The 16,311-nt window shown below is 41.6% G+C and overlaps 1 protein-coding gene across 1 annotated transcript; it reads right to left on the bottom strand.

The window, feature by feature from the left end:
* Positions 1-911: 911 nt before the first annotated feature.
* tp53inp1 (tumor protein p53 inducible nuclear protein 1) lies at positions 912-14,685 on the bottom strand. The gene is made up of 4 exons (XM_069656879.1): positions 14,487-14,685; positions 10,783-11,162; positions 5,772-6,297; positions 912-5,297 (listed from the first exon to the last, which is right to left on the bottom strand). The coding sequence occupies exons 2-4, from the start codon at positions 10,907-10,909 to the stop codon at positions 5,075-5,077; spliced, it is 876 nt and encodes a 291-aa protein (XP_069512980.1). The 5' UTR covers positions 10,910-11,162; positions 14,487-14,685; the 3' UTR covers positions 912-5,074.
* Between the last annotated feature and the right edge of the window lie 1,626 nt (positions 14,686-16,311).

The following is a 16,311-nucleotide window of genomic DNA, read 5'->3' as shown; positions in this document are numbered from 1 at the left end:
TGTCAAACATTTTACATCCAAAACATGCTTAACTAATGATACGTTATGGAGTTATTTACCGTTTTTTACGCGGCACCGAAACAGCTTCCGCGTATGAGTCCCGCCTGAGGGAGGGGCCTCTGTGACGTCCATCCAATAGGAGAGCGAGAAGGACCGCCGCGTGCTTTCTCTGCAGAACGTAAACAGAAGTAGCACGTGGAGCTGCTGTCAAACAGACTGCTGCTGACATGTGTGTTTTTTTCAGTGTTACCATACTATTAACTGATATTTATGACATTTAAAAAGACTACTATTTATAAACACTACACAGTATACGGAGCCGAAAATAAAAAACAAATTACATTTTAGTGCACTGTAGAAGTTCTATTTTGAAGTAATTCTACTACAAGTGATCTTTACCATGTGGAGCTACTTTTTTCTTCATAGGTAATATAGACGCCACTTTTACAAGCAACAATATAAAATCCTTTTAATGCATCAGTAATAACAATCCGCCAATGTTCAGTTTATAGGTTACCTGACTCATTTTGATAGCCAATTCAGAACATTGTAATGAAGATACTTGTATTGTAGTATTGTAGCTTATTAAATATTTTCTGCTCCACATGCAATATGAAATATTGCTTACTATGAAGTGAAAATAAAGGTTTCAGGTCTGGCATTCAAAGTTAAAAGTGTGCGAGTATAATCAGCAAAATGTTCTTTCAGTATAAAAGTACACATTATGCAGCCATCAGATGCAATTACAACTATGTCAATGTTGTATCTGAAGCTAATACCCATTTTATAACTGTTAGGTGTATTTATTTACTATATAACAAAGCTATATACTTTATTTGCTCATTATATGTTTATAAAATCACTGTCTAGTTTACACAGAAGGCTGAAGAATCAAACAGAGGCAGGAGAGCTGTGTATGAAAACATTTATTATAGGCTAATAAGAGATCACATGTATTAACTATTACAGTTCGAAAACAGATGACCCCACATTTCAATTAGCTTTTTTTGACATCAGAACAGAGTGAATTGATCTGTCATACATCCAAAACACAAAGAAGGAGAACAGTTATGTCGATAAATAAAACCCTAAAAATTCCTACACCTTTTTTTTCTTTTTGGCAAAGTGCTGTATTATTCCAGTAAACTACACAACAAAACAAAAAAGAAATATAAGCAAAAAAAACAAAACGTCTAACACTTGGTGAAAAATAAAAATGCCACAAAATATTCTTCACACTTTTTTTTTAAACAAACAAGGAGAAAAGAGGTTTTGCTACATCATTCTGTCTGGTTTGTTGAGGCATTATAAAATCTGTACACGGGCTGGGCGGGCGACAGCGAACAAGCTTCCTCCGAGTGGTGCATAGTTAGTTTCTGATGTCTGTTTGTGGGTTTTCATTTATTACGTCAACTCAGGACATAAAAAAGGGAGTTCAAGTTCTTCATTGATGCATTGTCATTATAAACATTTCAACCTGGAAGGCACGTGATCCACAAATTTCAAGGCATTGAACAAAAACATTAAAAATCCCTGTTAGTTTGATGATGGAGAGATGAACTGAGAACACAGAGTGGAAAATAAAACATCAAAAGGCTCCTGACAGCAAGAGGAGACACATCCGTCCGTCTCCTCCGATCCCTTCTGTCCTTAAGTTTGCCTTTTTTAAAAACATCATAGTAACACAAAATAATAATAATAAAGTCCACCATTGCAAGAAAGAGAGACACATTCGAGAAATAAAAGAAAAGCTTAAATACACCAGAGAGAACCACTCCGCTATCTATCATATACGATTATTTACAGCGAATCGTACAGACGCCTAACAAACATTTGTTAGTGCTTTCTTATTAATGCTACCGTCCTAAACACTCGACCACAGAGACAAACTGGAGATACTGTAACCACACTGCACAAAGCCTCCATCATAAGTGATAAAAGATTTCTTTGTGTCTTTATACTGCACAGGATGTTATGGTTTGTGTTGTGTATCTTCTAACCGGATGAATTCACTTTACATCTAAACTTGACTGAATGAAGACTTAGCCAATAAAATTGTCTCTGACATAACTGCAAAATGTGTTCATTCAGTTTTTCACAACATGTCTTTAGTAAAAACATCAAAATGTGAAGGTCTAGCCTTTTTCGTGTTCTGAAAAATTTGAATAAAATGACATTAAGTGGATAATTGTAAATTCATGCTGGCAGAATTTCCTCAAATCTCCAGAAAATATGTGATTCTTGAGAGTCGATATGAGATTCTGTACAGAAGCCCATTTCTGCCAAAAAAAAAAAAGACAAAATAAGAATTTTTTTTTCAATTAAAAACTTTTCTCGCACTTCCCGAGATTATATTAGTAATTTGTTTAAAAAAAAAAATTCCCATAATGAATAAATTTCTCTTCAGTACATTTTCCTCTCCCTGTGTGTTTTCATTTTTGACATTCCTAATGTTTCATCTATCGTTTTTGTTTCTGGCAGCTCTGGGCTTCCGTAGAATTCAGTCACTGTGTGTAAATAAATTGATTCTTTCCTCCTGCAGTGTGGCGAGTCAGCCCGGCTCTTCTTTCTCTACAGGAGACGCTTTAAACATTAAACTGTCCACTGTTTCAAAGCACCGAGGCCAAGAGCTTTTAACAAACACTTTAAAAGTTAAACAACAAAATAATAATAATAAAGAACATCAGTATTATAAACTAGTGAAAGGTTAAAATCGATGCTACTTTTTTGGTTTAAATATTTTAACAGTTTAGCAAAATGTAACTAAGTTAACATAAAAGTGAAAAGGATTAAAGTACATTTCTAAAAGGTACACATGAGCAAACAAATACAAACAACAGTTTCTCTCCATCTTGGTGGATTTCCAACAGTCGACCGAGAGCGTCAAGAGTTCAGTTTCACAGTCCTGGGACCAAAATAAACTAAACTAAAGAGTCGATTATTTCTCACACACATTTTCACGAGGGGAAAGCTCGCTGGGACACAGCTGGAAAAGTCCCAGCACGCACAAAGAATCATCAGCCGTCAAGTTTAAATCTGCATTTTCCTAAAAGAGTAAAGGTGATTGGTTGTGACCCTGAGAAGTGGACTGCAGATTCATTTAAGAACAAACAAAAATAATAATAAAAACAAAATCTTTTTCCATTTTCTTTTTTTCCACCGTCGTCACGCTAACACGACTCTACAACCATGCAACAGATTGCACACTAACATAACCAAACATACCTAAGCAAGAAACCATAGACGCATATATACCAACTTCATACTGATATGTAATTTGTTTTTTTCTTTTCAAAAAATATTTTGGAAGTTTTTTTAAATACATTTTGTTTTACATTTCTATTCATCTCAAAGCTACCGTTAAAACAAGGCTTTTAGTGATATTTAACCCAGTAATTTTTACCATCTTTTCTTTTTTTTTTTTTGTTTTTCAAAAAAATATTGTGAAAAGTACTGAATTACAAAGTCAGAGGCAGGTTCAGGCGGCGGAGCAGGACGAGGAGCATCAAGAAGAACCATCGCAGGACTTCAGGATAAACTTCAAGGCAGGAAAATAAAGAAAAATCCCTTTAAAATGCAGGAAAACTGTAAGTGTCTGACTACATATAGAGAAAATAAGATGAAGGAGTTTTCTTTCTGTGAGTGCCGTCAACAATCACACAGGAAACAGAGAAATAAAGGCAGAGCAGCTACAGCACAGCTGTAGGTTTCAGTCAGAGGGGAATAATGTTCACTCTCAGTTTTCGGTTCTTACATCCTCCGGTTTCATAGAAAAACCTCTGAATGCAGCATGTTCACACTTGAGTAGTGTTTGCCAAATGTCACAAAACATTTATATTTAAGCGTTTGGAGTCAATGTCTTGTTGCAAACTGTTGGTATTTGTTGCAACAACTGAGAGAAAGTAATTTCTCTGCATGTAGTTATTGAAATGACGCTTAAATTTAAGCTTTAAATGTGTTATGTTTAAAGTCCTACTGCAGTGATTACGTATTGCACTGAAAACAGATTTTCAAATATAAAGGTCGAGATATCCCCCCCTTTAGTCACTCAAGTGGGTCAATCTCTCAAAACACTACATTTCCCATAATGCATCAGCACATAATCTTCTTATGACATCTATCATCAGGAAGTGACACAAAGCCTCCTAAGGGCCAAAAAAGACGTCATGCAACTGTTTGCACAGTCAAGAGCACACAGCAACAAGTACATTTACTTTGACAGGTCAATTCAGAGAAATGTCCCTTAGAATGACCTTTCGTGGTAGTGGCTGAAAGGCATTCTGGGAAATGTAGGTGTAAAGAAATAGACAATGACAAATAAAGATTGAATATTTCAAGGGATTTTTCCTTAAAAGTTTCATCTCTCACTTATTGCAACTTTTTGGGCAACTCTGTGGGGCAACTACCACAACACTCCTGCACTGATTAAATGGCACTGTTGTTACTGCTGCATTGTACATGTTCAAGTTATTTGGGGGTCTGAAATGTCTCCTGATGTCCTGCCGAGTTGCCCAGAAAGTTGCCAGACAACAAAAAACCCTGCTGTGACATCACAACGATGACATCATCCTGCAACGCGTTGAACCTGCCGCTGAGTAAAGTGACCTACAGCATTGATTCTACACATTAAGTCGTCCATAAAGAAGAAGAAGAAGATAAAGAAAGAGGAGGAGAAGAAGACGACGTCACATGACGACTCTTCTGCTCTGTGATTGGACAGAGTTGAGGGAGAATAAACATGGATGAAAGGAGGAGGATGACCTTTTTTCACATCCCTTCTTTTCAGCATCAAAACGGAGGAGGATAGATGAAGAGGAGGAGGGAAACTTTTTTCCCCACTGGCCACATGAGCTGATAACATCATCAGCAATTTTCCCTAATTTCACCGTCCAATCAGATTTGAGAACAGATCGGGGTGCAGCTGATGGTTGATGATGTGGATAAACTTGTTGCTGGTGTTGATTTCCTGATAACAGAAGAAGACATCAGAGGTGTTAGGGCCAGTTTTAGCTTCCCATAATGCTCAGAGGGATGTTGGTGATGATGTTGATGAAGGTGATGCGTTCAGGACCCCTCAGAAGTTGAGGTGTCTCTGGCTGGGCTGGTGCAGGTGCACGGTGCTGGCCTTTGGGGGGCGCAGCAGGTTGTGGCGTCGCAGGGCATTACGGGACAGCGGTTGGGTGCGTTGGGTGCCGTTACCCGCCCGCGGCTGCAGGAGACCAGCACGGGCGGAGAGAGCCGCGGCGTAGCAGGCGGAGTGGAGGCTCGAGCGACGCTGGACGACTGCCACCTCTGGCCTACAGGGGGCGACAAAGAGAGAAGCAGAGAGCTGTTAGATGAAGCAGGATTGATTACTGAAGAACTACGTGCAGAAATTAATTGACAATAAAGACATATTTTAATGCTAACCAGACTCCATTGAAAAAACAGCTATTTTAACCTTACAGGACAAAGGAGTTGCTGGTCTATCGTTGCCTCTATTGGTTAGATTGTGTTACTGTGCAACTTTGGGTTTTTAAAATGGTTAATTTAACACACAATAACAAAAAAAGCAAACAGATCGAGGCAGCAGCAGACCAGCAACTCCCATGTACTGCAGGATAAAATTACCGTTTTTGTCCATGAAGTCTGGTGGCTGTTAAAAAGTATTTAATACGTTTTTAAGACCCCAAAATATGTAATATATAAAATATAAAATAAAATAGAGCCCAGGTTTAAAAACACAGGAATTAGCATGTCTCTCTTTATCATGGCATGTCGCAGCTCTTTACCTGTGACGAGGGCCGTCCAGAGTGCGCCTGCCCTTCTCCTTACCCCCAGAGGCTGTCTGGGCAGTGGCCATGTTTCCAGGCAAACGGCCGAGCTCCAGGTCGAGGGAGCGCGGCAGGGCGTCGAGGGTCAGCCTGGGGGGGCTGTGGTGGGCGTAGACGGACATGCTGGGGTGCTCGATCAGGAGGTTCTCCAGAGGGCTGGTCTCCAGGAGGACGGGCTTGCTGCCGCGGCCGGTGAAGCAGGGCGGGGGGGTGACGAACCAGCTCTCCTCCAGGGAACAGGCATCCAGACGGAGGAACCCGCTCTCCTCTTCCTCCTCGGTGTCCTCGTCGTCCTCCTCCGCCCCGCCGTCCGGGTCCGTGTCGGCCGTGGAGTTGAGGGAGGTGCAGGAGGCGTAGCGGACTGGGGGGCTGGCCATGGGGGAGGGGATCATCACCAGGTCTTCATCGTCGTCCTCCTCCTCTTCCTCAGGACCAACCCTGGATGCAGAGAGGCTGTCGCCACACTGAGCGGAGCAGGCTTCAGCTGCAGGGACAGAAACAGCTGGAATTAATGCTTTGTTACTTACAAAGTGCTTTTTACGTCACTGCACAGGATATGTTTGAAGCATTTCCAAAATATCATTAAAAAAAAAAAAAGTCATTTCCCTAAGTGGTGTCTTCGTCGTATAATTTTACCCTTTTCTGGATAAAAAACAGACGTCACACATTTTCATGTCCGGCGGAGGTGTGACTGTGTCTTAGAGTCAGAAACAACTCATCAAAATGTGTTTGTGTAGTTTAAATGAAAAAACATTTTAACTCAAGGACATTATATCAAATTATCCTGATATTTTTATGTATTTTAATCGGCCTTCAGCAGTTGTTGTTTTGCTGCTTTTAACACAGACATATAACTTGTCGTCCAGCAGGGGGCACTGTGTCCTGACTGCGCAGCAGCTCTAAGACGTAAACAATCATTCTGTGGATGCTGAGCAGCCAGAGAGCTGCAGCTGACAGCCCTGCATCACATGTTCCTCTGAAACCGCAGCCTGCACGCATGTTTGTGTCGGTGCTGCTGAATCGTCTCGCTCTCACAGAGCCGATTAATCTGCTCACGAGCGCCTGATCCTTTCACCCTGCGTTTCCTCTGCATGAAGGTGCAGAAACAACCGCTGCACTGCACTATATAAATCATCTTGTACAGTAACGTGCCAACATCCTGCTCCGCTCCACATCGCTGCTATTTGCAAACAGGAGGCGAGCCAGAATCCTGGAGTCAGACTCTTGTTTTGATCCCACATCTAATGATTCGCAGAGACACAGGAAGTTATGAGGTGCAACGGCAACACGATCTCCAGCCGGCGGACTGGAAACTAAAAATAACTCTGCAGACGTCTCTGTTTGATTTCAGTTCTGTTTAAAGGTCCTGCTGTTTTCTCCGGCACTTATAAAGCCTCGGCAGTTTTATTTTAGGCTCAAACACCCTCAATCCTTAGGCTGATCATTTTTATGAGGAATACTTCCAAAACAAAAGCTTTGACAGGACAAATGGAAAGAAACAAAAGGAAAGGCAAGGAGGGACTAGAAAGAAAGTAAACCTGACTTAAGAATATGGATCGAGGAGGATGTTGAGCAACATCTGGATGTTGGCAAATTGATCTTTATTTCTTAAATGTTGCTGTATTTCATTTTTTAGCTCATGACTTGGCTGCAGGAGCGAGCTTTCAAAGTTAGCCCTCATCACCTTCATCACCCGATCCACCTGACCCTGCTGCTCTGTCTGTTTACTGCATTTAACTCGGTTTTTCCCCGAGCATGTGAGCCAGTGTTTGGAGCTCATCTCCACACGTGGCATCAACACCATCCGCCCAGTTGAGTTCACAGAGGAATCCTTGTTTACCCACAACAGTGCAGAGAGGCTGCTGACTCAGCGCCCGTCAGCTGATCTGCGTACTTTATCCTCTCAGCCTGAAGACGAGCCATCAGCAGCAAGCTCGTCCTCCCAGAGGCTGCAGGCGTCTGCAAACTGAGGAGTTCAGGTATCAGCTGCACAACAGGTCTGCACAGCGGGAGTGCGGCTCTGTTGTTAGGCAGTGTTTGGGAGACTTTGGCAGGCGGTGCGTTGGGTTAATGAGGTCGCTGTGGATTATGAACAAACCAGCTGACCTTGCACACAGCTCTGCCTCTCCTGTAGGAAGCACCGAGGCTTGGAGTCTGCAGGTTTCACAGCAAATAGCTGATTTCTCCGATATAAGACATGCAAGCTGAGATTTCAAACATGACATCACTTTAACTCTATCCTTTTACCGCCTTTCACTAATAACAACTCATGCACAAACCTGTGCAAGACTCATCTAGATGCATCTACAATTTGCAACAGTCGGTCATTTGTGGGATTCATTTTGCTGCCTACGTTTGCGACCTACATGAGCAGCCCTCACGAATCACTCTTATAAAATCCCCCTGCTCGCAGGCAGCCTCAACATCTTGATATATCCAAAACGGAGACATGCATGCAGTTCTGTTTATGCTACATTGGGTGTCTCCAACACCTAAGCAGCTGGTGTGCACGCTCATAAAGTTAGTGCTGCATGTGGACGTCTGCAGGACGGCCGAGCAGACGCAGAAATCTGATCTGAAAGGCTCGATTTCATAAAAGATATTTTCATTTTAGTGTTCAGATGAAACTCAGTTCCATGCTCATGAAAAAAGATCAAACATTTCTCAATAATGCGTCTAAAAAATGTGTTTTCCATTTAACAAAGAAGCCGAAGTTCTCAGTGGTTACATTCTCTCTAAACACAAGCAGCCTCAGCAGAACTTTTCCATCTTCACAAAGTTGCAAATCGGCACGAATGTGTTCACATCAAACATTAAGTCAAGCTAACTGTTACAGCCGTTACTCCCTTTGATGCAACTTCTTTACAGACACATTTGTGAGGTTAGATTCCCTTCCTGTCCAGGCTGAGGGGCGAAAGCTACAGCCACTGATCTACAGGTTCTTCTATTACTAGGATACTAAACATATACGCACACGATGTTTTATGCACCTATAGAACAATAATCTTTGTGTTTAATGTGTTAATGTCTGTAACTAATCTTTATTACTTTAATATGTTTTTGCAGTAAAGTAGGTTAAACTTTTTTCTTCTGTGCCGAGCTGTTCACTCTGTTTTGACAGATTCAGTCTCGTAGCCTCAGCAGGACGAAATATTTCTGGTTAAGCATAAATTTAGTTTTTAATTCTGATTTTTTAGTGGCACATGAATGTTTTGTTTGTACCAGCAGCTACACACAGGATTGCTGCTTGAGATGTGTGACCTAATGTTCGTTCAGGTAACAGGTGAGATTAAATAACCCGTGTTAGAAGAACGTTTACGGCAGAGAAGCTTGGATATTTCTAAACCTTCAGAGTGCCAACAAACCGTCTAAAATCGTCCCGCAGCCGGAGCGTCTGTTCACCCTGAGCTCAGCAGGAACACAACCCTGCATCCAGGTGTGTGTGATGGAGAGTGTTCAGCAGCTCTGTGCCCATACAAGTCCTCCAGCTCCTCCAGGCTCTATTTTTACCTCTGCTGGTTCCCCCCGGGTGCTTTTGTTTGACCTGTTTACAGGTTGACTACCATAAACTGCCTGATGCCACCCTCACCCTCGCCTCCCCCGCAGGCTGAAGTGGGCCAGCTCGCCTCTGTCCCCCCCCCCTCCCGCCTGAAATATTCACACGGCTGTGGAATCGGAGACGAGTCAAGTCGAGTCAGGCCGGGCTGCGGGTTAATGCTAGGCCTCAGTCAGAGCCACCTGGAGTCAGTGCAGTGTGTCAGGTTTCTGTGTACAGTGTGTGTGTGTGTGTGTGTGTGTGACTTGTTGAACTTGTCGTGTCTGTTTTGACTGGGGTCTTTTTCTGATCTCTGACAGCTCTGGAAACTTGGCTGGACTCTTTGCAGCCATTAAAACAGTCTAAAGTTAAACAGGACCTGTCTCTGTGACCCCGAGCACGGCGGTTTATTTTCCCTCTGAACTTCAGCTGTAAGTTTGACTAAATATTCCTCATTCAGGACCTCCGTGTGAGCTGTTCAACCAACCTCCTGGTCTTTTTCAGCAGCTGGATTTTGATCCCGTTTGTAAAACCTTTTTAGAAACACTTTTTTTTGTCTTGGGCAAAAATGTGAAGTAATCTTTCTTCAGCATATCCTGTTATTCTAAGTGTCTTTATTTTCTCGGCAAGAATTCAATTGTTTTTGTGCAAAGGGAGTTTAATCTTTTGTACCCCTACACAGACACATTTAGAGAAACATTTGTGGTTCAGGGTTTCCCTTAAGAACAGGTCAGAAATCGAACGGCCAACATGAAGAGACTCGAGCTGCACACTCTGCACAATTTGTTCCAGAAAGTATTCAAGACTTTGACCCATATTTGTGGCTTTATAACTTAAATTCACAAAGGATTTAACTTGACTTATTTTTGTCAACAATCTATTCTAAATATTTGACAGTAAAGCAATAAAACTCTGAGAGTTACAGGGACGTATATACCTTTTCTGAGGGCCTGCGCTGGGTTGCAATCGCTGTGCAAAGTTCAAACGGAGCAGAATTTGTACGCAGTTTCTTATTTTGGTAGATTATTAACACAAAAATGAACAATTTAGGGGTTGCATGAGTTGAATTAATTAGTCATTACGGGACGTTGTGTATTTTGCAAAGTGTTGACTTGGATGTGGTGCAAAGGCTGCAGGGGTGATACTGGTGTTTCTGCAGTGCCCTCATGTGCAGCTGATGTGTTGACTCTGTGGCTCCTGTCAAAGTCTGTATTTACTGTTTTACTTTGAGTTATATCACTGCTGTGTGACTTACAGGGAGGGTTTGGGGTTTAATACCTGGTTACAGGTTTTTGCCTGCAGCATGTTATGTGCAGACAAAGTAAAGCCTTTAAATTAAAGCCCTTTCTGGCAATTTAGAAATACTTTAAACCAGTTTACCCTCAGCTGGAAGATTTTACTGCTTTAGAAAAATAGGAGACTCATGAGACTTACCCAGGTAGTTGACCAGGATCCAGTCCTCATCCTCGTCCTCCTCCGCTTTCCCGTCTCCTGGTCGGTTTCCTCGGCTCAGCTCCTCCACGTCGTCCCCGAACAGAGCGCTGGCAAACCTCTGGAACATCCCTGGACGTCCTGCGGGGGCCTGAGGCTGAGGGAGGGGCTGAGGGGGGCGCGTGGCTCGGGGCGACGGCGGGGAAGCGTGGCGCGCACTTTGGTCATCAGCTGCGGGGTACACGGCGGGTGGAAGGCTCCGGAAAGGTGCGAAAGTGCATCAATAAGGTGTGGTCATGGATCATCTGAGGGCCAGCAGACGCAGGCTGGACATCGCTCGACGTCAGGATCGATTCAGAGAGTGCAAAAGTACAAAATAAGCCCTGAGGGGAGAGACGGAGATTTAATCAATAAAACATGTTAAAGTGCTGCCAGGATTAAACCAGCAGTGCTCACTAAATGTAAGTTTACAGGTCGTTAATTGTGGTGAGTTTTTTTCTAATTCTAAGGGAGTCGAAGGTTTGTTTATTCAAATGATGGCCACTAGGGGGCAGCAAACCAAACTAAAAACAAAACATCTGTTATTATCACCTTCATAGGTAGTTATGGAGCACTCATAGACCATCAAACAAGAGAACCTAAATTCTAAACCCGCATTCTTTCTAATGGCCAGCAGGGGGCGACGCAACAGGTCCTATTGTCTAAAAGTCCAGGAGAAAATGAGCCGACTTCTCACTTGGTAAACATGTTCCTAATGAGTTTATGGTCTCAATCTTTAGTTTCAAGTCTCTCCAACACAGCGTGATGTTCATTTAGTCACTGATGTCAAAATGGTTGTTACAAACAAATGGGTGACATCACCGTAGCTGCGGCCACTTCTTATATACAGTCTATGGCTAAAATCCACATCAAGCACACACAAAGAAACACGATTAACAAACATTTTGGGACATTCAACATTCACTCTCTTTGGTCTCCAACACCTCTGGAGGAAAACATCTGGTATTTTAACTGTTAAATGTCTGAAAGCTACTCTTTAAAAACAACAACTTAAACCCTACAGACTGACATCATCGCTCTTAAACACACAGATCTCCAGGCCCGGTTCATGAGCTTAAACAAGGCTGTAAAACGAGGCAGAGTTCATTTCCTGTCAGGCCTGATGGAAGCGAGCAGCAGCTGCACTTTCCTCGTTTATCGGGCTGATGCAGGCGAGCAGAGAGGAGCTGTGCCGTCTGTGTTTTATCCAACAGTAAATAAAGAGATCTGCTGTGTTAGGGGGAGGAACAGACACAGCTGGCTGGCAGCCGGTCTGCTGGTCTGAGATCAGTCTTTCATGCAAGGAAACGTATCAGTGGACAGAAAAAGAAGTGACGGGTGTCTCTGTCTCTGCAGCTGCTGTATAAAAAGGGAGGCTACTTTTGGCACAATAAACGAGGATTAAAGCCAAGTGTGCAAGGACCCAACTCACTCCTAAGCCCTACACTGTGCCCTGCTTTTTGCCTCGCAGGCTATTTAAAACCCTCTGATTGGTGGAGCAGCCAGGCAAGAAACCCTGCAGACAAAACTCAGGGCTGGAAAACAGAATGTAAGGCTCATTTTGTTTCATGAATATGATCTATAATTTGAAACCATTTGGCTGTTACTATTATTAATAGTATTATATCATATTTATTTACATATATGACATATCTATATATTTAATAATAGTATTTATTTCACTTTTATTATTACACAACATACATGTGCAAAAGAAAAGACACAATATACCAACAAAATAACACAACAACAAAATCTGTACCAAATTACATCAAACATGTTTTATGTGATTATTCTGTAACATCTATATCAGTCGAATCTTACACCTCTTTGTCCCACTGAACGAATAAATAAAACAAAAAATGTAATTGTTTGTAACAGCCACCAGGAGGCTTACACGATGAGTCTTTTGTCTAAATTGGCATGAAAAGCCTCGTGAATAGACGACAACTTTTTTCCACCAACCTTTGAACGCGCACTACGTTCGAACGAAAGTCATCGTCTTCGACTGTGACGCGTTTATATCCTCACTATCGGCTCGTATTTTTCTGTTGTCATATTTAAAACATGTAAAAACAAACACAAAGCGACCTTCTTTCGTAAAATAATCGGTAAACTTTGCTTCTGTAAACATCAAACAGCTGTAACGGAGAGACGGAAAGAGAAAGGTTTGAACTGAAACTGACAAACCGACAACAACAACAACAGCAGCAGCAGCAGGCTGATAATCTGCTGCACCTGTTCCTTCTCCACCCTCATCCACCATATCAGGACATTTCAGGGATAAACACTAAATATGGAAGTCTTCTGCTCATAATGATAATCACCGAACACAAAGGGAGGCTTGTTTATGGGCGGTTTAAGGAGTCACAGAGTCATGGCTGCGGTTTTCTGTTGAACGACACCGCAACTAATACATGTATTACATCATATCGCATTATTTATTCATCAAAGGGTTAAAAAGCTGTAATACAGGTTGGTGCGACGATGGAAATACAGTCTGCAGGATTGCTCAGGAACCGCAATATTACATGTAAACAAACAAGAGCTTATACCTTGCTTTGTAAACAAATGACTACAATTCTAAAATTCTAATATCATGCAGACTGCAGGCTGCGGTATAAAAGTAACAATTACTTACATTGTCAACTTTTTGTGCATAATCAATTAAGGCTTATGGGAAATTATCGGAAAAAACATGACGAAAACGCATTTGTCTTCAAATTTTTGTTAAGATAAATAAATCCAGACAGCAAAGATAATAAACTTAAAGTGATTTGAAAACAAGGATAAGCAGCAAATATGTAAATGTTCCAGGTTAAAATTAGTGGAAGTTGCTTAAACTAACGATTATAGTCACTATCGATTGATCTGTCGATTGTTTTTTGTTAATTAATCAATAGTTTTGTCTTCACAACGGCAGTAAATAGTACAAATGTCAATCACAAGTTCCTAGAGCCCCAGCTGACGTCTTTGGTTCTCTTGTTTTGCTCGACCAACCGTCCAACACCCTGCAACTTTGAATTTGAAAATATGAGAAACGCAGCGAATCTTCACTTACAAAACGTTGAAAATTTAAAATGTCTGGATTTTTACCAAATAGATTAGCTTTAATCCACATGGTTGTCGGTTATGTATGACAAAGACGGCCTAACAGATTAATCGGCTTGCTTTTTCAGTGCCGATGTGATTCAGCAACTAGTCTGTGGGACAAAAAAGCCAAACTGGTCCAATAATAATCTGGAGCAGCAGCAGTCTGTGTTGGTTACAAAAAGGAAGGGGAGGAGGCTGTAATTCTACACCGGCTGGGCAGTACCGCAGAGGCTGCCTGTTTAACTTTTATTTCCTGAAATATATGGTGAAAATATTTTCCAGAATTTTCCATGAACTTCTTTTGGTCTTCTCGAGGAAAAACACGAAGTTTTGCAGAGCGAAAAAAAAGCTAAAGTTAAAATAAACAGCCTAGCAAGATTAAGCTAATAGTGCAGAGTAAAGCCGGATAAAAGGCACCATAAACGTTAAATAACGCAGTGCACTTTATGAATATATATCTGTTTCTTAAACCAGACAGTGTATTTACGGTAATGTGGATGACAAAGATGATTAGCATCAGAAAAAAGAGGCAGAAGAGCCGTTAACATCCACCGAGAAGAAAACAAAGAACTCACCTGCGGCACAGAGAGAGAGGATGTAAACGGTTCAAATCGAGATTAAAATCCTTAAAACTGAGGTAGACGCGTTACTTTTCGAAAAATAGAAAAACTTGAGGTTTCTTCGCGGAAGAAATAAAATATAAAAAACGTTAATTTAAGGACTGTACATCGGGAGTCACAGTGCGGTTCTTTTTTCTTTCCTTCAGTCCGTTTCCTCTTCAGTACCCCGACTGCTCCTTCTTTTGTTGTTGTTGTGGAGCTCCAACAGCTGATCGCAGTGACGTCATCTGGTGCAGCCTATTGGAGGGGACGGACCTACAGCAGCTTTGCCAATCACAAGGCGCGTTACGGGCTGTCACTATCCCACGTGACTCCACCCTCCTCCCCTGGTTCGACAGAGAAGGGCATGACTGGGCAAAGCGCGCAGGGTTTGGGAGGGACAGCAGGACTGCGTGCAGTTTTTTTTCCTCTAAAAACAGTTTATTACATAAGTAGGCTGACATCCGGGTCATCTGCAGGGTTTCCTGTTTTCTAAGTATCCAAACGCCCTGTTAATTTAAGTGGAACAGCTGTAAAGTTTGCATAATGGAGTCATAAAATATTCACAGCTACATAAAACAATAAGCGGGGAAATCAGCCACCACTCACATGCACATAATTCAATCTCTGTTGTGTAATAACAACTGCTGAAAACAGAAGACTGTCCATGCATGGGGAAAAACAACTCAACAACAAAACAAAAAACTCAAAGAGGTTACAGCGTTCTCCTCTACTCCACAAGGCTCCATTGACAAAAACAGTAATTTTACCTTGGAAAACACTGGAGTAACTGTTCTACTGCTGCCTCAATCAGTTACATTGTCTGTGTTGTGGTGTGTTAAGCAAATGTTGTCTTGGACCCAAACTAACCATTTAAGTCACAATAGCACACAAAAAAACAAACCGATTGAGGCAGCATTGGAGAAGCAACTCCTGTGTTCTTTGAGGTAAAATTACTGTTTTTGTCAGTGGAGTCTGGTAGCTTTGAAGAGGTCAATGTAGCTGCTGTTTCTGGTTTCAAAAAGGTATCTTAAACAAAAAGGTCTATCTCTGTAGGGATCCTTTCTGTAATGTTGTCAGACAGTTAAAATAACAATCTGAGCCTGTCAGTGGAAACAACAAGAACTTTTAGTGGACACACTTGGGTCGAACGCATATGCCCCCAAGGATTACGTTGCAGCCATTACAGCCGGTTTCACAGCACCCGTCTCAAGAAATGTACTGGAGCAATTCCAAAACTTTTTGTACCTTTTAGTCATTGAGACCCCACAATATTTAAAAATAGGGACCCAGTTTAAATACCAGAATGGCCCTTCAAGAGTCAAGAGTAAATGTACACTCAAAGGCACAGAGTAGCCTAGAGTGATATATTGCATTAATATATAAACCGCTAACCTCTAAGGATGTATCATATTTTATAGGTTGATTATATGCATTGTATATTAAACCACAGTCTGCAAAGTAGCTTTAGCTTTCAGATAAATCTATCTTAGAAAAAAAGTATCACAATTCCCTCCAAGCTGTCTTTAACAGGAAAGTAAAATCAAAATACTGATACAAAATACTCTACTTTTTCCAGATTTGTCTCAACTTGTAGAGGAACAAAATAATAAATACTTGAATTCTATGTACGTATTTCCTGTTGTCTTATATGAGCATCTGTCTCTTGCAGCAAGACAGAAAAAAGCAGAGATTATGTTGAAAAGTACTCTCTGACATGCTGGAGGTAAAAGTAGCAGAATAACTCATGAGGTTTGGTGGAAAACAGTGTCTTCACATAAATGACCCTTAACTTACAGAG

The sequence above is a fragment of the Semicossyphus pulcher genome, unplaced genomic scaffold, assembly GCF_022749685.1.
Source record: "Semicossyphus pulcher isolate SPU_LCO1_2020_fin unplaced genomic scaffold, fSemPul1.0.p SCAF_9, whole genome shotgun sequence".
Taxonomy (NCBI): Eukaryota; Metazoa; Chordata; class Actinopteri; order Labriformes; family Labridae; genus Semicossyphus; species Semicossyphus pulcher.
This window is presented reverse-complemented; position numbering and strand designations above follow the sequence as displayed.

Bases quoted from the DNA above. Each gene is read 5' to 3' on its own strand.
- tp53inp1 (XM_069656879.1), bottom strand. From the start codon at position 10,909: ATGTTCCAGAGGTTTGCCAGCGCTCTGTTCGGGGACGACGTGGAGGAG. The intron at 6,298-10,782 runs GTAAGTCTCATG...CTGTCCCTGCAG, and splicing joins GATCCTGGTCAACTACCTGG to CTGAAGCCTGCTCCGCTCAG. The intron at 5,298-5,771 runs GTAAAGAGCTGC...CGCCCCCTGTAG, and splicing joins CTGGACGGCCCTCGTCACAG to GCCAGAGGTGGCAGTCGTCC.